General features: G+C 42.0%; 1 protein-coding gene across 2 annotated transcripts; it reads right to left on the reverse strand.

Moving 5' to 3' along the window:
* Nucleotides 1-1,906: 1,906 nt before the first annotated feature.
* PASK (PAS domain containing serine/threonine kinase) lies at nucleotides 1,907-23,733 on the reverse strand. 2 transcript variants are annotated; one of them, XM_060274575.1, is made up of 19 exons: nucleotides 23,560-23,733; nucleotides 22,667-22,861; nucleotides 21,860-22,095; nucleotides 19,914-20,081; nucleotides 19,369-19,509; nucleotides 18,198-18,332; nucleotides 17,341-17,658; nucleotides 15,989-16,163; nucleotides 14,903-15,071; nucleotides 14,386-14,769; nucleotides 13,014-14,179; nucleotides 11,914-12,095; nucleotides 10,327-10,494; nucleotides 9,169-9,294; nucleotides 8,198-8,332; nucleotides 7,246-7,445; nucleotides 6,727-6,860; nucleotides 5,283-5,429; nucleotides 1,907-4,180 (listed from the first exon to the last, which is right to left on the reverse strand). In XM_060274575.1, exons 1-19 carry the CDS (start codon nucleotides 23,624-23,626, stop codon nucleotides 3,975-3,977), a joined length of 4,452 nt encoding a protein of 1,483 aa, XP_060130558.1. In that variant the 5' UTR covers nucleotides 23,627-23,733; the 3' UTR covers nucleotides 1,907-3,974. The 2 variants fall into 2 exon arrangements, with proteins under 2 accessions (XP_060130558.1, XP_034989927.2); XM_035134036.2 differs by having other exon boundaries at nucleotides 13,014-14,182; nucleotides 23,560-23,732.
* Nucleotides 23,734-24,774: the final 1,041 nt, after the last annotated feature.

Consider the following 24,774-nt stretch of genomic DNA (forward strand, 5'->3'; position numbering starts at 1 on the left):
TGCGTTGAGGCCGATCGATGCGAAGGGCAATTTAGCTTAGGAAGTAGTCTGCTATTCTCCCGTAAAGAGTCGCTTCAGGTGACATTTTAAAAGCCATACCCTTAAGATTTGAGTGCTCGGGGTGGGGAACCTGTAATGCGCACACCTGTCGCACTCAAAATAATGCACGTCCAGGAGATGGGATTTGATCCCGGCCCTTGTTTACCAAAACAACGTTCGCTTGGAGGCAAACGGGGGATTATTCACACCACACTTTGAAGATATATATACAGTGCCGGATTTACATACAAGCTAAACAAGCTATAGCTTGGGGCCCCCAAAAAAATTAAAAGGAAAAAAAACCTGGATGTACATTTCCAAAATGTTAGATAAAAAACAAACAAAATAAAACCTACATACAGCAAGTGTTTGGTGTTGTGTAGGAGCCTATGATGTAAGTAAAGTAAGCCCCGCATACTAGCCTGCTCCCTAAAATATCACTGGTTTCCTCATTTCTATATATTGTATAGGGTGCCTACATTCTGCATGGACTGGTTGCATGGCAACATGTGCAAATGACTTTAGATCCCTATTAGGTTCATAAATTACCACATAGCATATATTCAACACGCACAAAAACAGCCACAATTTGTTGTTGACAAAGGACAACTGGACATATAAAGGGCCCCGTTACCTTCAGTAGCTTAGGTCCTCATCAAACCAAAATCCGACCCTGTATATATAGGAACAGAAATAAAAGCTGCTGGAGACAGTAGAGGTGACCTCATGAGATGATTAGCTGAAGCAGCATTTTGAATTAAGGTTTCCAAGTTACTAATGGGGGTTTCATGTGTTTGAGGGCCAACACCCACCCATGAAACAGACACCAACTTTTGAGGTAGAAAACAAGATACTTTTCACAAGAAAAGGAGGGAAGTTGGAGAAACAATTGATGTTACAAACATATTGAAATTATGTACAAAAATAAGATAAAGAGGAAATAACTCTTCAGGGTAATCTAACAGGCAAAGCCATTCAGTAAGTTATATCGTTTAAAACAGGAATGGGCAGAAGGTAGATCATCTGGTAGATCTCTGGATTATATTAAGTGGTTCAGAAAGGATTTCTGGCTTCCAGTTAACAATGGAAATGACTTCCTTTCAATTATGTTGCTGAAATTAAGGGGAAGCAGGGGGAAACACCAGGAATTTTGATTCGACAAAATTCCCCCAATGCCATTTTTATACCCCAAAACCAGGACATGGAAGGAATTTTCCTGACACATGGCAAGTCTAGTACTCAGAACGAATTCCTGGGTTCAGAATTCTTAATGTATACCTTTAACACTTGGCTCAGGTTGGTAGATTTGAGTTCTAATGAAAAACCTAAGTCTGAAATCTGCTCACACCTAATTTAAAACTGCTTGGGTACTACATATACAACTGAGCCTTTGCCTACCACTCTCCTAGAGTTTACCATACCCATTGAGTCAATCCCCATCTCCTACTACCCTCCTGAGAAAAACCCTACCCCACCCTCCCACTATATATAAGGGTCTGGTGACTTCTGTTTCAGTGTATCTGAAGAAGTGTGCATGCACACAAAAGCTTATACCAAGAACAAACTTAGTTGGTCTCTAAGGTGCTACAACACAAATTTTTTTATATATTTTGACTGCATCAGACCAACACGGCTGGCTACCTACCTGACTCTCCTAGAGGTATTGCCTTTCTGACACCACCTCTTTTGTTCATTCTTGTAGAGAAAACTTTCCTAACATTCCTTGATGCAGCCTTCCTGACCCTGCTTTTGTTCATGTCAAGTGACATTTATTATGGTCATGAACCTCACTTGGTGTCCTTGGTCCAGTCACTCAGTCTAATGCAACTCAACATTATTGCAAGGATTGGTGGAGGAGAGAAGAGCTACATATTCCACCTCTCATTCTTTGAAAGGAGGAATAAAAATGCAGAAGTTTGTTCTGTTCCTGCTGGAAAGGAACATTAGATTGTAATGGCAGATGTGCAGAGCAAAAAGGGTTGCAACAGAAAAGGGAACAAGACTGGGCCACTGCTGTTGATAACAAGAGCCTTTAGTAAACGCAAAGCGATTCAGCGCAGTTAAGGTGGAAAATCATAGCAATCAACAAAATACATTCTAAAAAGTTATGTTTTAAAATACAGCCTAAGTTAAAAGTCATGACACATGACTTGCTGGACCATTTCGCTTAAAGGTATCACAGCAGGTTAAAGCTGTTTTGCTTCAATTCCTCCTCCTCTTTAACCATGCTGTAATGTAGGGCAATTCATAAGCAGTTTGCACAGTAAACACTCCAAAAACAAGTACCAATATGCAAATGTAACTTTTAGGGACCAACTATATTAGACTATTGTCTTAGAGGTACCTACCCAGCATCATGCCTGTTTGTTTTAAACAGGCACATAATGAGAGCTAACATGACTAGGTATTTTCTTCTCTTCTGTATAAACTGATAGCTTCCTTCAAGATAAAGGAAATGAAGGCTAGCATTGGAAGTGTGCTTCACAAAAGCTACCTCTAAATTACAGTTCATTAAAGGTAGAAGTAGTAGGGCGTATTCTGTACATAATAATTTGAAGATAGTTATATTATTGAAGTGCCTACCTTCTAGGTGCATCAGAGCCAAATACAACTTTACCAACTCTTTTCAGAGTGCTCACCTGTCAGGTCATCCAGAAATGGAGCTAGTACAGAAAAGTAATCTTGAACACAGTTCACTTGAAAAATATGAACTGTTCCCAAAAAATTTCAAAGCAGATCTATAAAATGTAGATTGACATTTTGTTCTTAGAATAGGTAAAAATAGCTAATGCTTCCATGAAAATTATAATTTTGCCAATTACCTGGAGAATCCATATAAAATTTATTTGTTTTAAAAATGACTACTGAATATGACCTAATGCCTGATTCTTTGAGCAGAATTGGTGTCTTTCTATGTCAACCAGCCAGAAATATCTGACTAGAGCATTTTCTGGACAAAGGAAAGGATTTCAGTTTCAAATCCAATAACTGAATAAAGCTGTAGAAAAACTTTCTTTTCTCTGGTGAGCAAGAAATTTGACCTCCCATTGATGTCTAACTGATACAAAATGTCACCATTTATATGTTGAACCTCAGAAACAGGGTCATCCAAGAAGGCAAGACATGGAGTGTTGTACGCTCCAATTGATAAGTTTTTTGGCTATGAATCGTAGATCTGCTCCAAATTGTAAGATGATCAGGAGGAAAATAGAAGCTCTTCAGAAACCCTTCCCCAGGTAAGCCTCAGTCAGTTTGGCCAATACACGGCTAAAATTCATAGTATCAGTCATCTCAAACAGAATGACACCACTTGTGGCCTCTCTTTCAAAAACTTCAAACATGCCTGGAGTATAGGACATCTACATTTAAGTGTCTAAAATCAAATACCAGTCCTATCCGTTCCTATCAGTTCATCACTCAATGCAGCTTTTGTAGCAAAGGTTCGGTTGTGATGAGTAATTACAACAATATTAGTGGCAAAAGGACCAGCTCACATGAATATACCCACTATGCAGGGTGGCAAGTGGGATTGTGGTTGCCTGACTATTTCCCTCCACCACAAGCACCTGCCATCTCTTCCCCAGGACTGTCAGATGTTCAAATATATAGGTGTCGCTTATATAATGCCTGCTCCCACAAAATCCATTGTATAGGTTTGAATCACATGGTTGCTTCCTAGATTCTATGTAGCATATTTGTCACGCCATTTGAGTCTACGAGCACTAGATCTTTTTGTGAATAGGCACTGTGAGAAGCCGGTACCCGCATATACATCTCTAAGAAGCCTATGGGTGTGGCAGAGGAGTTCACAGTGAACAGAGTGAGCAACTGGTCTGACTCTGGTATTCCATCTCACGTAGGCAGTATGTTCGTCAGAATTCCATGTCCTTGGGGCATTATTTGTAAGGACTTGCAGGTGAGTGAGGAAATATTCTTTAAGCAAGTACAGAGGTAGATGGCCCTTGAGCTGCAGAGGTTGACGCCTCTTGTCCTGAGGCAGCAGTGGCTGCTGTCAGCTGGGGATCCATAAGCTCATAATTACTGGTGTCGTCACTAAGGCTCTGCTCACTTTCCAGACTTGGGACTGCCCAGATGCTACCATGGCTGTAGCCAGAGGAATTCATTTTGAAATGGTTGTTTTCTGATGAGTAAAAAAGAAGAAGATATAAATGCATTGACTATTAATAAATACTAAGCCACAATGTTCAACAGCCATTAAATACTATTACTAAATTGCTCAGGTCGGCTGGCACTCTGTACATGCCCTAGAACTACTTGACTACTTACAGTAGCTTTACAAGTGAATGTGCAATAAGTATGGGACTTGCAAACGCAACAGGTGGAAGAAAACATTGGTTTATGCAAGCCATCCTCCCTAACCATCTTTTCGGCATATTATTTTGTTAAAACCCAAAATGGGACAGTCATTTCCACTAATTTCTCCAAGTGTAGCCATTGTGGCATGCAACAATCTCCAAATTAAAGATCACCAGTACTGCATATGTACAAGTGTAACTTGTGAATTCACATAGACATGCAAATAGGGAGATGGGCAGGCCTCAGGCCTGGTAACAATACTTCATGAACAATGGCCCAAAATTAAGGATGAAATCCTTACATTCCACTGAACTCAAAAGAGCTGTGTAGAAATATATACCTTTGCAATATAAAACTATAATCCTGACTATAGTTGTCTAGGAGTAGTAACACGATAAAGTGCACTTGCCAGTAAAGGTAAAGGGTAAAGGGACCCCTGACCATTAGGTCCAGTCGTGACCGACTCTGGGGTTGCGCGCTCATCTCGCATTATTGGCCGAGGGAGCCGGCGTATAGCTTCCAGGTCATGTGGCCAGCATGACAAAGCTGCTTCTGGCGAACCAGAGCAGCACATGGAAACGCCGTTTACCTTCCCGCTGTAGCGGTTCCTATTTATCTACTTGCATTTTGACGTGCTTTCGAACTGCTAGGTTGGCAGGAGCTGGGACCAAGCAACGGGAGCTCACCCCGTCACAGGGATTCGAACCGCCGACCTTCTGATCAGCAAGCCCTAGGCTCAGTGGTTTAACCACAGCGCCACCTGGGTCCCTGCGCACTTGCCAGTAGGCATACACTAATTTGAACTGCACAGCAGCCATACAGATCTATTTCAAATTATCATTCCTTTATAGAATTCATTGTAGACCTTTCTTGTTTGGAAATTCAATAAAAGTTTTGAAGATAGCTTTTAGAACCTTGTCTCCTACCTGGCTTGGCAGAGACATACACTGCCTCCCATGAGTAGTTAGCAAGGTTGACGGGTTGTGTCACCCAAGGATCCTCCACTACCACTTCTAGAGTTGTACGATCCTCTGGAAAAGGCTGCAAGAGCCCAGTCAGCAGATTCATCAGGTCTGAGGACAGACAACAAGGAGATGAAATAACAGCAGCAGCTTTTATGCTGGTCTTCAGCTTGCCTGTCAATTGTACTTAGGTTAAGTACAGCCAATGCAAGTTTGATAATCTGAGCATAATCTTTAGCATCCATCCCCATAATTTAGAAGTGTTGTACATATTCTTCCCACAGCTTCTTCCTTTCTTCTTGCAGGATAACCTTTGCTTGGCTATGACTGAAATAGAGCCAAGCTTGCCAAATACACACCTTAGATGGCGCAAAACAGACCAATACAAATAGACAGGTGACTTTCTAGTTCAAAAGCTAGGCCTTATGAACTATTCCATGAAAGGCACCCCCCCCCAAAAAAAAAGTGGTTTTTAAGCACTGACATTCATTATTTAATAGACAAGTCACATGAGAACAACCCAATAACTATTGAATGCCACCAACTTCCTGGCATGCCTGAGGGTGGAATGGCACATTATATGCATATGTGCATAAAAAATCCACATGGCTGCTTTTCCCACCTCAGGATGGGAATCTAGAACTGAGAAGGGATGACAGGCAGGAGAAAGGACACCTTCTCTTCTACACAAGAAACTAGCAATACAGAAGTTTGGATTAACTTTTACGACACATGGATAGCGCTATAGCCAGGAAATGGTTATTCTTACTATAGTATTTTTTAAAAAAATAATAATAATGCCCAACAACAATTAGGCTGGTGTTCATGTCACATTGAAGCATATGGGCACGATGGGCCAATAGTAATCACCTCTGACAATGCCCCAAGATGATGCCTAAAGTCACAAACTAACCAGCAGCCTTGTATTTCCAAGCTCATTGGAGGCTTGACTGGAGATGGAGGAAGGCATGAAAGTGACCTACGTCCCTACCCTCTCTAGAGCAAGCACGTCCAACAGGTAGATCGTGAACTACCAGTAGATCACTGGATGTCTGTGGTAGATCACTGGCTCCCCCCACAGAAGCTCAACAACTTTGCCTCCCCTAAAGAAAAGCTCAACAACTTTGAGATGAAACCCAAAAATGGGGGTAGATCACTGCCAGCTCTTAATTCAGAAAGTAGATTGCAGCATCTTGGGAGTTGGCCACCCCTGCTCTAGAGCATCCAAACAGAGCAAGGGAATATTTCCTTTGATCCATAGTCCCATTCCCACTAACTGAAAACCCCATGTAACTTTTTTTGAGCATATCAAATTAAATGCACACAGAAACCAAATATAGTTGACTTGCCCAAATTCCATTCCCCTTCTTTTCAGTCAGTAACTCTTAATAATTAGTGAAATACACACCATCCGACACTTTGTGAGGAGGTCTTAGTACAGCATCCATAGTTTCTTCCAGCTCACAAAAAGGATTTTCTCCAAAGACTATGGTATAAAGAGTTATACCAAGTGACCACATCTCCAGTTCTGGTCCCAAGTACCTATCGAAGAATGCATAGTTCAAATAAATAACGTTCACACACAAAAAAAATCAAGCAAAGGGGGAAATAACTTAAAAGAAAACGCAATTAGCTATCATGATATCCAGGCAGCAAAATAAACTGAAAATGATTCCTTACCAACAGCCAATAATATTTCCCCTCCCTCCCTCCTACCCACTGCAGATATGGTTGAAGAAATGGTGATTGTGGGTGGGTCTGCGAATGGTCAGGGATTCCTACTGCAGCAATAAAGAGCAAGGAAGATAAAAACACTCTGTCTTTCTCTACTTTATCCTTAAGTTTGTTTTACAGGTCCTCCCCCCCCCAACCAAATCAAGCTACTGTTGGGCAAGGTCTATAGGTTTTCTTTCAAACTCATACATACGGATTTCCTGAGAGCACTTCTGGTGAGCAGTACTCAATTGTCCCACAAAAGGTATAGAACAACTTGTTAGGTTCCAGGTAAGCAGCCGAGCCAAAGTCTATGAGCTTGATAGTGAAATCTTCAGCAATTATAATGTTCTCATCCTTGATATCTCTGTGAAGGATGTTCTTACAGCGCAAATAGTTCACAGCAGACACCAACTAATGAACACACAGAAAAGACCAGAGATCAAAATAGGTATCATTGCCAATAATAAAGACATTGTGCCCGTGGCTGAGGACAACAGTTTGAACCCTTCCAATGGATTATGGGTGAGGGAGGGGGTGGGAAGGGAAAGGAAAAATGGTACGGGAAATTAAAAATGGGAAGGAGAGAATATAGTGTATGTAAAAATTCTCGTACTTTAATAAAAATCTTTTTAAAAAAAATCATTGCCAATAATATTCACTAAATGTAGAAATATTATTTTGGCTTTTTCCTCTGAAAGGACATTTAGCTACTTAAAAGAGGATATACAAAACCATTTGTTAGCTTTGCGGTCCTCTTTTCTTTTCTTTTTAGTAACTGGGCATAATATTTATCAGTTTTTTAATCCCATCCTTCCTCCAACGAGGTCAGAGTGGCTTACATCATTCCCCCATTTTATCCTTACAACAATCTGTTGATAATGTGATGGTCTATATCAAAGAGAACGTGCTGCATTTCTAAGTCTCTCTGAAATAAAATTACCAATTACCAATAGCATGAGGGTTTGTTTGTTTTTAGTAAACAGCAGCTGCAGAGGTCCCCATTCTAACTGAGATTGTGACATACCCTACTGTGAGCTCAGTTCAGATCCCTCAACCACCATAGCTATGTTCTTCTAGACAGCTTTCCGTACAATCAACTAACAAGTTGCAGATCCAGTTCTTTCATGTATCTTTCTACAGATTTCACTTCAACCAAGTCTTACCTGTCTGAATATGTAACTTGCCAAAGGCTCATCCAAATTAGGTTGGTTATCAATGAATGTGAAGAGATCCAGGCCTGACCCATGTCTCTCCATCACTAGCTGGAAGAACTGCTGGTTCTCAAATACATCTATCACCTGGTAATAAAGAGTACTGCTTCAACTTCACAAACTTTACACCCAATCCCATACCTCCTTGCATAGGAAATGATGTATTAAGTTCAGGATTATGTCACCCTTACATTATAGAACAATTAAAGTATATTCCACTGATCCAAAGACTAGTATGATAATGCAAATCAGGAATAAGCAATGGAAGTTTAGGAGGATTTCAACTTCCAAGGTTTTCTATGGAAACATTAACTAGATTCCTTGTACAGGATAACTACTTAAGCCACATGGGCCTTACTGTATGGACACCTCTCCACATAGTATCTATTAATAGCCACATTTGTCAAATAGCTGTCTTCTAATCATATTTTCATCTTCTAACACCAAACAAAATGAATCTGTACCACAACATCCAAACATACAAGGAATTCACTACAGTGGTACCTCGGTTTAAGAACTTAATTCGTTCCGGAGGTCCGTTCTTAACCTGAGGTTCCACTTTAGCTAATGGGGCTTCCCACTGCCACCGCGCGATTTCTGTTCTCATCCTGAAGCAAAGTTCTTAACCCGAGGTACTACTTCCAGGTTAGCAGAGTCTGTAACCCGAAGTGTTTGTAACCATTGTATATGAACAGGGCTGTCTTAAGTATATTTGGCGCCGTGGTGCGCCGGATCCCTCCGCCCCCAGCGCACAGTGCAGCTGCCGGGGGTGCACCACCACGGTGGGTGGGCAGGCGCAGCTCCGCAGCGGGCGGGTGGGTGCAGCTGTGCAGCGCCCTGGCGCCCTGCACCACCCAGCCTGGCCGTAGGGCCGGCCCTGTATATGAATTTATAAACACATTTGCATATTGGATGAACTGTACCTTAATAATATTAGGGTGCTGCAGCTTTCTCAGAATTATAATCTCTTGAGTAACTCTCCCCAGCTCAGGATCGTCTACCCAGCAGTAGTCCAACACCTTCCCTTTCCAAATGAACTTCACTACAGCCTGGGAGCAAAGCAAAGCAAATGAATAGATATCCCAAGTAGGTAAAGTTGGGGAGTAAACTACTTTAAATAAAACCTTTAATTGCTATTTGCAGTGAATCTTAAAAGATTGTACATTTACAGAACAATTCCTATTGGATTGGGGGGGAGGGGTTCCATAGTGGAGCTGTCGTATCTTGATAAGCCTTGCCAGTTCACTGTAGCCAGCAACATACCAATGCAAAATTACCTAAGACTAATTTTCAGTTTATACAGTTATATAAATTCTCTAAGAGAAACCAACCCAAAATGTGAGTTTTCAAGTGTCTACTTATACCCTGTACTGATAGGGTCATATGCATATCACTTTGGAGGTAATTCCATAACCACACACAGCTTTATTGTGGTCCATAGACCCATAATGCATGGTACAACAATAGTAAATATCAACAGTAAGGTGTAAAATCGGGCTTGCTAGCCAACAGAGGAGGTGAATTCCATAACCACTGGGGCCATCAACAAGAAAGCTGTCTCTTGTGCCCACCAACACAATTTATCTTGCCTGTGAGCAAGCCCTCCGGCACAGTTCTTAGCATATGAGGTTTGTACATGTAAAAAGGTGGTCTTTCTGGTGTTTTAACTAATGCACAGATGTGCTCGCACACATTCATTACTAGCAAGGAGAAAAAACACCAACTGAAAATTGCAGCAAAGATAGAGCTTTAACAAATGTTAACAATTTATCTAGAGCATAACACAGTGACCTGAAGAGCCCATCTAGTCTAGCATTCTGTTCTCATGGTAGCCAACAAAATGCTTTAGGTTGGTGCCACAAGCAGGGCATGAGCACAATACACAAATCACTGGGGGTGAAGGAATCACTGGCAGAAAACAATGTCAAGCAACTCACTTTGACATAAAACAGTACTATGTATGCACATATCTGAACTTTGAAATGTAGAAATGTGAAGGATTTTGGAAACTACTAATAAGCACTTCATTCCAAAAATCAGAAGGATTATCAATGAATAGTTCTGTAGTTTTGCTCTTTCACCTCCTTGCAATCCTTTTTGCACCGGGCTGTCCAGACAAATCCAAACGCTCCTTTGCCAATGAGTGCAAGTGTGTCATATTTCTTTCCATAGTCTCCCTCGCAAGCCCTCAGTCTTTCTAGTTCTTCAGCTTTTCGTGAATTCTCAAACACAGGGGTCGCTTTGATCAACTGCAGCAGAAAACACAGACAGACGCTACAAAATCAGAGAGAACTAGCTAACGTTTGTCTAATCTAAAAAAATTATGAAATACCCGTACCCGTTGCACAATCCTACCAAACGACCAGTCCCAGCACCTTGGCATTTCCAGCAATCATCACTAAAGTATAAATACCACTATGAATTGTGGTCAAACCTGTCAGTCAGGCTTCCCATACCTTTTTATTGTTAGGAAGACTCCTCCCGAATAGCCAGCAAATAGCTGGAAGGTGGCTGAGTGTTCTGAATGGGCTAGGGGCCATTTCTTTTCTTTCCCTAGCTAAGGATAATATAATATAGGTCGTGGTGTATCTATAAAGCAGGGATCAAGAATGCTTTCTGCTCCACAGGTCAGATCCTTATTAGGATCAGTCTCATGGGTCAAATTTGACAGGTGGATGGGGCTGCCCAATGGTCAGCCACATGCAATTATGATATCACATGACTGGCAGGTTGGCAACCCTACCATCCTCTCAAAATCCCTTGTGCAACTATTATAATCATTTTTAAATATTTGATTGTAGATTTTTTTCTGTCTTTAATCTTTATCGTGAAATTACTTTGAGATGCTTCATAGGAAGATAAATTAAACAAACAAAAATAATAAAAGCTTTTAGCCAGAAGCAGTCACTAGGCCACTGTATTTTCCAGTCAAAAGTTCCATCTACCTGCCAAAATGTTTTTGGGCAGCACATTTAGGAATTGGCATCCAAACTAGTATTCTCATCGTATTTCATTTCATTTTTAACCTACATTAACCCAGCAATAAATCTTGGCACTCTCTCTCTTTTAAAACAAACAAAACTAAAGCAAAATGAAGCTGACTACTCCTTTTTTCTAAATAAAACTGAATTTGTGAAATTACAAATGGCACCCATGCATGCTTCTGAAAATACAACGCAATTTGCAAAAGGCCAACGTGACAATGGTGGGGAGAAGGCAGGTTTACACAGTATTGGAAGTGGACCATCTGGAGATTTTGAACTAGGTCAAGTTAGTTTCTGCCAGAAGCAACTGACTTGTGATACTAAAAGTAGATGAAGTTCAACATCAAACCAAGGCAATTGCTCCACCAGTGCAAGCATTTCTGCTTGCCAGGCTGAGCTATCTCTTCTCTCCTCCCCCTGTACAGTGTTCTGAGGGTTCTACAGGTTCTCCTGACACCCCCCCCCAAGCTGACAGGGGAAGGGTCTTGCTGTGCTGGCTCCCACTAGTGCATTTCTTTAGTTGAATGTGACCTATAGCGTGTTGCACATCCTGTCTTCATATAGCTGGTTGTTTGTGTAAAAAGAATCAAACATACCAACCAGCCAAGTTAGCAGGTTTGCCTACTATTTTTATTTCATGCCCAAAAGTCAGGGGCAGGGCTTAAAACAGACAGAAGATCTTACTTCTGCCAAGCTAAGTGCAGAGACGTCGCTTAGGGTTGGGGAGGAACTGGCCAAACTGGAAAGCAAGAACTGTGTCTTTGCTGCTGCTTGTTTCCGACTCTGAAAGTGGTCTCGCATAACCCAAATGCAGAAGAGGGCAGCAGGGTCATGCAGTTCCACGCGTTTCACTTCAAAGAGTATACCTGCAAAAATAGAAAGCTCATCAAGAAGGCACTCTAATACCCTAAACAAATGGTGAGATATCTAATTTAAATTCTTACACTGATAGTGAGAATCTGAAATTCACAAATGTTTTTCCCTGGATAGGCTTTTAAAAACATAAAACATATAAATCCTTAAACATGAGCAAAAAGGGCTTTATTAAGAACCAAGTAAATAAATAAATAGTAGAAGAGTTTCATCACTGGATCTTTTCCAACAGAAGAATACCTAGTCCTTCTTAAGCAGCAGGTTGATCAACATCATAAGCCTATAAGATCATACTAAAGCAGGCATCCCCAAACTGCGGCCCTCCAGATGTTTTGGCCTACAACTCCCATGATCCCTAGCTAACAGGACCAGTGGTCAGGGATAATGGGAATTGTAGTCCAAAACATCTGGAGGGCCGAAGTTTGGGGACGCCTGTTCTAAAGCAACCCATGTAGGAACACCAAGGCTTTGGCCTTCAGACAGCCTGCTGTTCACTTCATAGGACTGACAAGCACTCAGACAGCTGACCAGCCCATTTGCAATGTAAAATGTTAACCATAAAGCTGCTTGATGAAAATAAAGGCAGAGGTTGACAAGCTCTGCCAAAACATTTTGGCACACCAGAAGTTCTCTCTCCTAATTTCACTGCCAATCAAGTACAAATTGGTTTCAAAATGTTAGTAAAATCAAATTAATTATTTCCTCTGCTACTGTGTTTTTGCATTCCGATCCTGGATGACCAATGCATTAAACCACAAGTTGTCTCTTATCCTTGTGTCACCAGGTTTATTTTATCATTCCTTGCCTGCTTTGCTCACACTGAACACCAGCTTCATGTAACCTTTCCATGTACACTTATGCGCAATTAAATATACTAATGCAAGAAGCAAAAATGTCTACTTCGAACATACCGAGTCGAGAACCATCTCTGTGGTAGCAGTTACCCGAATAGTTGCCTTCCAGGATCTCGTTGTTCAACGTAATTGCTGAGGACTGTACAGCTTCTTGTTTCACAGGAGTTGATGTTAACTGTGCCATACTCTGCTGCATTAACGGCATGAAATCTTCCTGGGACTGTACATCGCTGTGCGGAGAACATCCTTCTAAATGTTCCCCCATTCTCTCTGCAACACTTTTGTCCTCTGAAGCACAGCATGTAGAGAGGTCGAGTTCCACATACCCTGAATGCTTGCTAGAGAGTAAGCCCTTCCGATGGCCTATTGGAGAACCATCGCACAGTAGGGAGTCTATCTGATCACTTACAGAAGTATTAATTTCCTGGTCCATGGGCTGCTCAAGATCTTCCTCACTTAACAATGAAAGCTTTATTGGTCTAGCGGCAGCAGAGAAGTCTGAATTCACCTCTCCACTCATCCTCAAGGTCAGGTCTGTCAAACCACAGCAAACAGAATCAACCTCATCACTTGGCTTCTTACTACCCACAATTTCCAGTGCAGAGACATCGCAAGGTATTGATGATCCTGCTGGAACAGGAAGGCTGCTGCTCCTTTCATCAGGTAACAAGGCTGATGAATCCTTTGCTGAATTTTCTAGTTCAGTATTTTCAAACCTCAAGCTCTTTCTACTACTTGTCAGATTTACTGTTGGCAGCTCATCTATCGTCCCGTGAGTGTGTTTGAAGCACGACACTTGTTTGCTACACATGGGCTCATCCAGTGTGGGAGTCCCACAGGAAACCTGCACAGCATCACAAGTCACACTTGCCCCAAGCCCTAAATCCTCTTCTAAGAAGCATGTCACAGAAGTCTGATCGCCCATGAAAAAATTCTCTCTTTCTGAAGATGTAGTGGCATAATGGCACTTCATGATTTCATGTGGTGAACCAGAACTGTGTATCTCCAAAGGGTCATCTTCTTCTTTATGAACTAGATCAGATGTGCACCTGGCAAGATTCTTCTCTCTCGGTTTAGTTCTACCTTCCAACATGCATGGTTCGGAATGAAATCGTTTCTGAGAATGTATTTTGTACTGCTGGCAGTCGTTTAGTTTTGCAGCCTCTGTCTCAGGGCAGCTTCCATCAGAAGGCAGCGCTTCATTATGGACCAACACATATTCCCTGCTGTGTAAGAAAACAAGTTACTAGTTGGGTTATAATGAACGAAGGAGCATCTTCCCCATTACATTCCTTGCCAATCTTCCCTATCCCGTGGTGTAAGATCAAGAGATCCCACTGGAGCTGTCCAGTTCTGAACATCAGTGGCAGCTGGATGCCCAATATCCTTTTGTAACTGGCAAAACTTGCCATGTGCAAGTAAAACCTACCCATTCACTGGTGTGACTGACTCTGGAAGAGATGATACAACAGAAGGCAGGCCACCCCCTCTGTCCATCTGGCTATGGAACTCTACTCCACCGCTGCTCATTGTAGTGGCAGATTGGCACTTCATTATTTCATGTGAACCAGAATCACGCATATCCAATGGCCCATCTTCTTCCTCAGATGTGCACCAGACAAGGTTTCTGCCTCGCACTTTAGTGCTACCTTTCAACACACACTGTTCTGAGTGAAACCGTTTGGGAGAACATACTTCGTACCGCTGACAGTTAGCAGGCTTTATAGTCTCAGCGCAGCCTCCATCACATCGACTCCCGGAAGGCAGCACGTCATCACGGGCCAGCACATCGCTGGAAGGTGTATAGCCCCTACTGTGAAAGAAAACAAGCTGCTGGTTAGGTTTTGTTGAACGAGAGCAGAATCTTCACCAGTGTTCCCCACTCCTTGATAAAACATCAGAGCCAGCTGCGTTCCTAGTGCACTTTTGTGATTGTCAAAACCTACCCATTCAGTGCTGCAGCTGCCTCTGGGGAGGATAACAGAACAGAACACAAACTACTCCCACTCTTTGGCTGGGTTTCCTTCCTGGTACAGAGTTCTGCTCCATCACTCCTTGCTAAATCCTGTTGCTCTTGCAGCAAAGCCACATCTCCAGCAAGGAGTGGGCGAGTGCCTGGAACAAAGAAAGAAAACTGGGGTGTGTTGCAAGTTTTCAGCAAGGCATGCACTGGAAGTCTATGGGCCATTCCACATGTTAAACATTTTTAATGGCTAAATGGCTCCCCCACAATGTCTTTTCTGCTGGATATGAAAGGCTAAATGAGATGTAAGTGCTTAAAATGTTATAAATTTAGCAAGTATGTCTTGTAACATTTACATGCTGACATTTTAACACCTCAGGCAATCCTTCTGTAATGGCACCCAGAATGTGGAATTATTTCTCTAGAGAGTCAGCTATCCCTTACAATTAGTTACTTTTAGGTTTCAGCTCAAGACATACTTTGTTTTCTCAGGCCTACAATACTGGTTGAGAGGAACTGGTTGTTGGACTGTTCTGCAATCTGGAATTTGGCTTATATTGTTTTATGATATCTATATTTTTTTTAAAAAATGATAATATAATAATAGTACCTCTCACAGTTAGCTAAAGTTATGCTCTTGAAGTCTCAAGCAGGCCATTCTAAGGCTACAAGAGCAGTTGTTTAAGGGAGGGACCAGAACATTACTTATTTGCTGTGGACAGCCCTTCCAGGGGGCATGCATCAGCCAGCCAAACAACAAAGGTTAACACCCTATTCCCTTGAATTGCTGTGTGGCAATTCTCAAAGGAGGAACAGTTTCTAGTATCAAGATCCATGAGACATATAAATTAAACCATGTTTCAGGTAACTCTGTGGTACAAGCATTTCAAGTAGTTGTCCTTTTATTTTTGCAGATGGATATGTCAGAAAGGAGAACAAAAAAAGTTTGTATGAAGAGGATAAGTGTGAATATGACATTCCATTCATTATAATGTCAGATCCACTCCACGCCCTATTAAAAATAAAAAGGCATAGCCTTTTCTTGCGTTTCCCACCTCCATAAATTTACCTTCACTTCCTTCCACCGTACCACAGCCATCTACCTCGGTTCCTTTGAAACCCCCAGAGGAGCTCACATTTTCTGCGTCCACATCATAACTTTCTCTAGATGGTGGGAGTTGCAAAGAGGAATCGTCAACTCTATCCATGTACTTATAAAAACCAGGAATCAAGAATGTGATGTTCTGAAATACAAAATAAATATGAAATCCTTCCTTTTCCCCTCACTGCATACTGAGAAATACCAGAATAATATGTGACTGAATAAAAAGATCATATGAATAATGTTTGTCCAATATGCACTTGTTGTGCAATGAAGTTTGCTTCTGAAACTTTGAAAGTGAGTTTCTCCCATGCTTTGGCAGATCTTAGCTAATTTCTGACAACATAGTTACAATGTGCCACTCTAGATTATGCCACTGTGGAATGGCGTCCCCCCCCCCCCACTACAGTGGTGCCTCGCTAGATGAAATTAATTCGTTCCACGGGTCAATTCGTGTAACGAATTTTTCGTCTAGAGAGTCCCAGTTTCCCATAGGAATGCATTGAAACTTAATCAATGCGTTCCTATAGGCTCTGGGGGACTGGCGGCGGCATGCAACAGGGCTTCGGAGAAGGTCTCCGAAGCCCCGTCCGATGCCGGCTGTGTGCAAGGCGCGGGGGAAGAAGCTCTCTTCTCCCAGCCACCGCCTTGCCTGCCTCCCCCGACACGGAGTGCAATTTCGGAGGTCTCCGAAGTTGCGCTCCATGCGCGGCGAGAGGCGGCGGCGGGGGAAGCTCTTCTCCTGCCTGCCTCCCCCGACATGGAGCGCAACTTCGGAGACCTCCGAAGAGGTCTCACCGGCTGTGCGCGGCGAGAGGCGGCGGCGGGGGAAGAGCTTCTCCCCCCGCCGCCTCCCGCCTGTCTTCCCTGGTGGTGTGGGGCGGGGCGGTGGCTCCGGGGGACGGAGCCGAATCGCAGCGGGCCCTGCTTGCCCCCGTCTGTCTTCCCCGAGCCAAGGGGAAGACAGGCAGGGGCAGCCGCCACAGCGCCGCGTTTCGGCTCCATCCCCCCTGGCAAAGGAAGATTAGCTGTCAGCTTCCCGCACTGACAGCTTATCTTCCTTTGCCACTTTCTATGACCGCGCTTCGTAAGACGAAGCGGCGGTCATAGAAAATTTTGTCGTCTTACGAATGCCTCGCGCAACGCAAAACTCTTTCGTCTAGCGAGTTTTTCATTGTACGAGGCATTCGTAAAGCGAGGCACCACTGTACTCCTCAGCAATCAGCAGCGGACTTGATATACTTCCCAAGTGGTAGCATTCCCACAACTTCAGAGTAATCTTTCTCTAGAGGAAAACAAAAGCAACCACAAAACAATACCTTCCCTAGCAGTTCCTTTTTCTCATAACCAAAGAGCATTAGAGAAAATGTATTGTTGATTCCATAAATTGTACCATCCGCTTGAACAGTGATTAGTCCGCTGATGGTAGTGAACACCCAGATGGAAGCACGGAAAGAACAATCTACAGGAGAGGTGATGCTGGCGTCATCTTCTAAAATTTCAGCATCATGTACTGGTGCAGGCTTATCTGGTACAGGGATAATGTCTTCAACAGATAAGTTAACTTCCAGTTTCAGGCTGAGAGGAAATGTTGTCCCCTCTCTTGCTCGGCCAACAGATCTCTGAATTTTGATATTCTGGGGGGAGGAAAAGAAGACTTGTAACATAATGCAAATCTAAGCAAATTAAAAGCTCAGTGACAGCGGCCAGGAACTCAGTCAGATGAATTTTGACTGAAGGCCTTAAATTACTATCACAGTTATGCCCAAGAATCAGTCCATGCAGAAACCTTTAAATCTTGTGTAGTGGGGACTAACAGATGGACAACAAAGTGGATCTTGTGAACCTTTACAATTACAGAAAGACCTATATTTCAAGGCTGGAACTCTAAACACACACTATCTATTTACTCAGCAGTTTGAAGTTCTTACTGCTCACTCTCCTTATTTGCATGTGTATCTTATAATCAACAACCTCATAAAACTATTTAGACATGGCTTATATTTATACATTTAGAATACGTTTTATGAATGGTTCTTTTTTTATACATTCTTATTGTTAATGAGAACAGACTCCCCTCCCCCTTTTCCTTCTATTTGCGATTAAGAAGAAAAAAGAAACAAATTACCAAAATAACATTTAAAAGAACAGCTAAGTATAATGTACATCACAGTACCTTTGGTATTTTCTTTCCAGGTATAGGAATCTGAACAGACGGAATCATGTCTGTTATGTAGTGACCAACCACTTCTTCCGATGAGGCATAACCATAGAGATGAGCAAAAAGGAGGTCACAGGAAGTAATCTCTCCCTTAAGATGAGAGTTACAAGAATTAGGCTCATGAGGAAACTGCATTCTGAAATATTAGTTCTTGACAGTAATTAAGGTAAAATGGCCAACATATATACAAAGAGGGCAAAACAACTCAGCACCACTAATTCAGCAGACTTGGTCTCAATGAAATGCCACTTTAAGATGGATAATGAATTTCCTCGTGGTTTTTTTTTAAAATCCCCTGAAATCTAGCTAATTTAGATGCATTTATTTTATTTACAATATTTTTATGATGATTTTCTGTCCTACAAAAAGCCTCCAAAAGGAAACAATAATTAGTAAAAATACAATCATTTACTTTCTTGAGTACCTCGCAAAGCCAAGCAATCCCTTCACATCACCAAAAGTTCCATACCTAGCACAAATTGCAGCACAAAACAACAAAAAAATTCCTTCCAGTAGCACATCATAAATCCTCTAGTATAGAGGACTCTCAGCACCTCCAAAAGGGACTCACAATAACCACCAATCACCTGATTAGTGGTAGCAGAGAGCCTCATTGAAGTTTTCTGTTTGCAGGTGTGGTTTGATTTCAAATCATAACTGCAAAGAGACTTCCCCCCGCCCCACCAGTCTGCAGAAGAAATGCCCATTTGCGTGCATGAATTGAATCCAAATCACACCTGCAAACGGACTTCAAAGTGACCTCTCTGAAGTTGGTACCTGATGCCATAATGATTTAAGATGATCAGAAGGCAGGCAACACTGTTCACCTGTCAAGGGTTAGCCCAAGGGAGGTGGAGAAAGGAAGGATCCTGCACACCACCCAGATCTAGTTTACCAACCCATTTTAAGCAAAATGTTGTTCAAAGGAAATGAGTCATATAAAATCACTAGCACAAAACAACTGATGAGCATTTAAAAGATATATATATAATGACAAAAATTGGCTGGTAAATTGCTTTGTGTGTGATGAAAGCCAAAATTGTTTCAATAACTCCTAGTAGCCCGTAACTGTACTTGGTAGCTAGTTGAAAGACATTGCTGCAATTTACGCTAACTGGATACTCACTCTGCTTGTGAAGAAAACGGAAGCAGAAAGTCTTTCCACAGGCTCCAAAACCACCACACAATATTGACTGCAATGGGTTTTCATTCTTCTCATCCATACAGAAACTGGGATCTTTTCATTGCTATGGGAAATAACATCTACCTATTGATAAAAGACAGTGTTAAATTTCTAATCTGTAGTGCTAAAAATTTGATCAGCCATGTGACTTTAACTTTCAGTGACTGGTTTTCAATATAAACCTTTTGTGTTTTTATTTGTGGAATTTTGCAAATATAATAGCTTTACTATATGGGATATGCAAGTGTGTAAGCAAATAAGCATACAGTACATTACTTCTGAAGTAACAACTTTTAGGTGTTTATAAACCAAACAAATTTTAAAGTACCTCTTCATTAAATATGAGCAAGAGCAGCCTCATATTTACATGTTGGCTTCCTACAGGCCCTTCTGTGGCTATTAATACGGTACCTATATGAATAGTAGTAAAAATTCAGAAATGGTAGCATATACATTACTGCTATGACAAATATTGTGTTCTCACATACCACAGTTCCAGGAACTACTGCTTCATATTCAGCATCATCATGGTCTTCCTTCAGTGCTTCCATAATATCCCAATTGGATTTTGAAATCATCTGAGATAATTTCTGGCCAATCAGCTCCTGAGTGCTGTAACCAAGAAGCTTGCAGGCTTTGTCATTTGCAACTAGAATCTAAAACAGAGGAACAAGAAAAGTAAACTCAGCTTTTCTTCTTCTGTTAAAAGTAGAGTTTGATGCTATTTCAATGGGGAATGAGCTCTTAAGTTCACATTGATAAGTTACTTTGTACAGAAGCATTCTTATACATGCTTACTCAAAAGGCAGAGTGGAGCAACCGTAACTTTCTCCAGATCATGCCCAAAATATATGACCAGGACAAACGTCTGCTAATTACTGTTTCACAATTTACCCTCTAAAAGAGATATTGTTTTCTTTTCAGCTTTATCTGTGTACTGCTCAAATAAATTTATTGTATAAATATCCCATTAACAGTGCGCCATAGCCATGTTTACTAACATGCCTTCAGTAAGTGATTCAAGCTAAAATACCAACAAGTCAGACAACTAGCAAACTACAATATTATGGGTTCTCGGATATAGGCAGCAATCTCTAGTTAAAAGAACAATTACTTAATTGGCCCTTAACAATAAAAGTGGCATACCAAAAACAGTTATTACCAAACCACATCCAGCCCCATTTTGGTCTACAGTTTTACAGACATAGCCAGCTGCAGCTGCTCTCAGTGAAAGGGGTTGTTTGCAACTCCAACCATACACAACAATGTAGTAGCAAGCAAAAAATTATCCATATAGATCCCATTGCATTTTCAAGATAAGACGTGGAGTAAACACTCTTTTCCAATATTAAAAAAGACCAAAAGCAGCCTGGCCCTATTCTTTAGCTATCAGCCAGCTTCCTTTCACCCCAACTTGGCTACTCATTTAACAAACTAGTTAGCAAATTCAACATTGATTCAGTAATCTGCCTTGCCTCTCTCCTATGCTTCAGCTGAGCTGTCCAATATGTTTTTTAGTTAATTTGTACAGTACAACATGGATGTTCATTCATTTGGATGCTAGTCTGGTGCAGTATCATTAATATTTTTAAAGTTTTTAAAAGCTATGATCAGCTTTTTAAAAGAAGAAAAACTGTTCCAGGAAGAAATTTGTGACATTACAGGGCTCAAACAATCTGCCTTCTGAATGGCTGACATTTGATGTAACAGGAAGAAAGATATTAAACCCTCACCATAAAGTCAGTGCTGAAGAAAAAACTATACACCTGTACAAACTGTAGGCAGTGCAATTCCCCAGTTCAAGTTATGTACATCTCTACGTGCATCCTCATACTACCATTCCTCTAACCACTTAGTTGTACAGTGGCAGCTTAGTCACCGAACTTTATTACACTGGGCCAAGACTGCTCACTACGCTGGTGCAAAGTTATGATGAGTCAATGAAGAAAATACTGAGCTAGGTGGACCAGTGCTTTGACTGCGTAAGGCAGCTTCCTGTGTTCACGTATTTGGGATCACATCCTGAATCAGACTGATATCAATGGGTGCAAGCATTGTTAATTATTTTTATACAGTTATTTTACCACAGTTTTCTACACACCACTAAAAAGAATATTTGTATACTAACAAATGTACATGTACAGTACATATGAGTCTTTAGGAAGTGGGGGGGGGGCTTCTGCATCTGAAAAGTATGACTATCTTATATTAGTGCTGTACTATAAAATTAAAAATATCTTAAGTTTGATTGATTTTTCCCCTCTCACACACTCTGCCTGACTCAATCCAATACCACTCGTTATGATGCAAATGATTTACTGCAATATATGTACAGTACAACTACAACAGGCTTTCCTACCCAGGGGTCCTGTACATACACATTCACAGTGTGCAATTGTGTGTAAGGTAACACTTTACAAAAGCTAATTATTACCTCAGTTGTTCTGACATCCACAGTGAAAACAGCTTTGTTTGGGTTGCGCACAGCAGTTGCCAGAGCCTGGATGGATTCTTCCAAAGTCAGAGCATTTAAGAGTGAACATGAAGAGGTACTGCATATCGAGCAAGAAAGGGAATTGTTTTCCAAATGAGTCCAAGTGCTGTGAAACTTGCTAGCACAGATGTTCTGCGCAGCTAATGAAGATAAGCAAAAGGAACTCCATCCATTTTCTGAGAAGAAAGGGGGGGAAGTTCCACAAATATCTGTCATTAAAATATATGTAATATTTCAAGACAACCATGTATCAACTGTTAAAAAGAAACATAGTTACAGGCAATGATTTTTTTTTAAGTTACAGGGAAGAACTAAGCATGGAGAAAAGATTAGAAAGGCAATTGTGTTTTAATTAATTAACTTAAAGAGACAAAGGACTCATTCTCTGAATACTGTCTCAGAAAGCACAGGGCACCTATCAACCATTATATGAAGAGATCCCATTGGTGGGAGGGAAAGATCAATAATGGCAAACTGCCAAGCATCTATTCAGTGAGACTCAGCATATTACAAAAGATCATAGCATGCCTACAAAAACATTTACAATTCAAAGACAATTATGATCTGTTTCTGTCCAATTTTCCAATAAACTCCCTTTTTAGTTCCTATCACATTTCCTAAGTGTTCCTTTCTCAAAGCTCTTTTTGAGAAACACAAGCATGTCCGCATGATTAAAGAGTTGAAAATTACCCCTCTGTCTTTGACTAACAAATACATTTCATACATCTCAACCTGCCAAGTAATCACCTGACAAAGATGTTTTCTTCTTGCAGAGCCTGGAAAGCCCACTCTTCCTTTTCTTGTTTATCCAGTTAAATGACTTGCTTAGTTCTTCACAGACACCAGGATGGGACAAGGCTATTGCAGAACCCACAAGGACCTCTTTGGATGGTGACATGGTCATGCATGGACTAGAGTACTTCCGCCTAAAAAATCCAGCCTCTGTGAGAGAAACAGAAGTTGCACATTAACATCTTAGGCTGTAAACACCGTTCAGTTTGGCTGAACAGGATTCTGGTATGTTGGTAAAGAGGCAGCAGGGCAAAAACATGTATTGGGGGGCATGGGGAAGTTGTACAGCAAAGAGATGGCCAGTGAACATAAAACATCTCAGAACGACAAGGATGAAGAGGAACAGGAAAGGATGGATCAGACCTGAAGCACTGAAACAGGGGATAGAACTAGACAAAAGCCAGCAAAAAGAGATGCCATTCAAACGTTTAACAGCAATTAAAATTGGAAAACAAAACCTGCATTTAGGCAAACAGCAGCCAAGAACAGGATAAAGCCACTGGGTTTGACACCCAAATTGGCAATTTATTTCCCTAGTGGAGAGCCAACCAAGAATGAGCAACAGGCCAAGAGCTGATGGGCAATAGTAGAGGCTGCTATTAGCAGTGGCGAAAAGTGGTTGAAATCACAGCTATATTCTACTAATCTGACAGCAAATAACCCCCATCACGTGGGGAGGGGCACCCAAACCAACCCACATTGCTTGGGAATGTAGTCCTTGACTGATAACAATCGGAGGTTTACAGAATCTACTATGTGGAAGCAGGGGAGAACTAAGTTTACCCAACCAAGAAGGAAGCGCCCTCTGCACATGTTCAGAGGTGCCCTTTATATTTAACCCTATGTACCGGAGCTGGTCCCTGGGGCTGAAGACGTGCTCCGGGGCTGAACCGAAGCACCTTCCTTCCCGCTCATCCCAACTTCTCTTCACTCCTGCCAGACTTCAGACGCAACTGCCTTCCTGCCCGCCCGCGGGTTTCCAGGGGTCGACCTGAGTAGGCGGAGAGCAGAGTCGAGAGCCAATGAGACGCGGCAGAACTGGCGACGGACAGCTGGGCAATCCAACCAATTTCGAGGCGGGGGCGGAGCTAGCCCCCGCCCTCGGAGACAAAGAAGAAGAAAATCCCGCGCAAAACGGTTGCTAGGGACGCGCCAACAGCGTTCTTTAGAGCCGTGGGGGCGGGAGAGAAAAAAGCCCAGGAACTCCGGCGCTTCCCAGTCGTCAGGCGGGGAGGGAAAGGGAAACATGACGACTTTCTCTTTCCCAGCGAAGAACTTTTTCAACATGAATTTCCTCCACTGCCCGATACACGTTTCAATATATCTGCAAGTTTATAGTCCTCACGCAGCTTGTGGTCGCTTTAAACACAGTATTCCAAATTCTGAGTCTGGTCTCTGCCTTCCCTTGTCGTTAAACAGGCATTGGATGTCTGTCGGCTCAGGCCAATGAGCCCCTTTCTTCCCTGCTATATGCAACTTTGACTATCCCACGCCTGTTCCCGCCCCGCCGCCCGCTTTTATTGCCGCTCTATCTTCCGCCCGAAAGTTATTTCCCCGCCTTTTTGGTCTTCCTTTCTGTATCCTTGAGGCCAAAAGCCAGCCACCCGCCACCACGCCCATTTATCCTGCGTTCTCCTTCTTGCCCCTGCCTTAGTACAGTACCGTATTTACCTCCTGCTTAATTCCTTATCTACAGAAAGCTAACAAGCAAATTCTGGGCTTGAAAAAGCTTCAGGAGACACCTGCTTGCTCGCTTCCGCTTTACTCAGACCGATTAAACTGGGGCTGCGTATACACCTGAAGCAATTTTAAAACACATTTCCCTCGCCTCCCCACCAAGAACCCCGGGGACTGTGATTTGCCCCTCATGTTACAATTCCCAGCAGCCTTAGCAAACTACGGTTCGCAGAATTCTGCTGTGCCTGTGCTCTGAACATTTCCCTGGGAAACTCATTTCTGTTTGGGGGACCATTCTGTGGGGGGGGGGGAATAGGCCTATACCCTGTTTCCCCTTTTTTAATACGTAGTCATAAAGTAAGCCATGGCAGGGTTTTTAAGTATTT

The sequence above is a fragment of the Zootoca vivipara genome, chromosome 5, assembly GCF_963506605.1.
Source record: "Zootoca vivipara chromosome 5, rZooViv1.1, whole genome shotgun sequence".
NCBI classification, from domain to species: domain Eukaryota; kingdom Metazoa; phylum Chordata; class Lepidosauria; order Squamata; family Lacertidae; genus Zootoca; species Zootoca vivipara.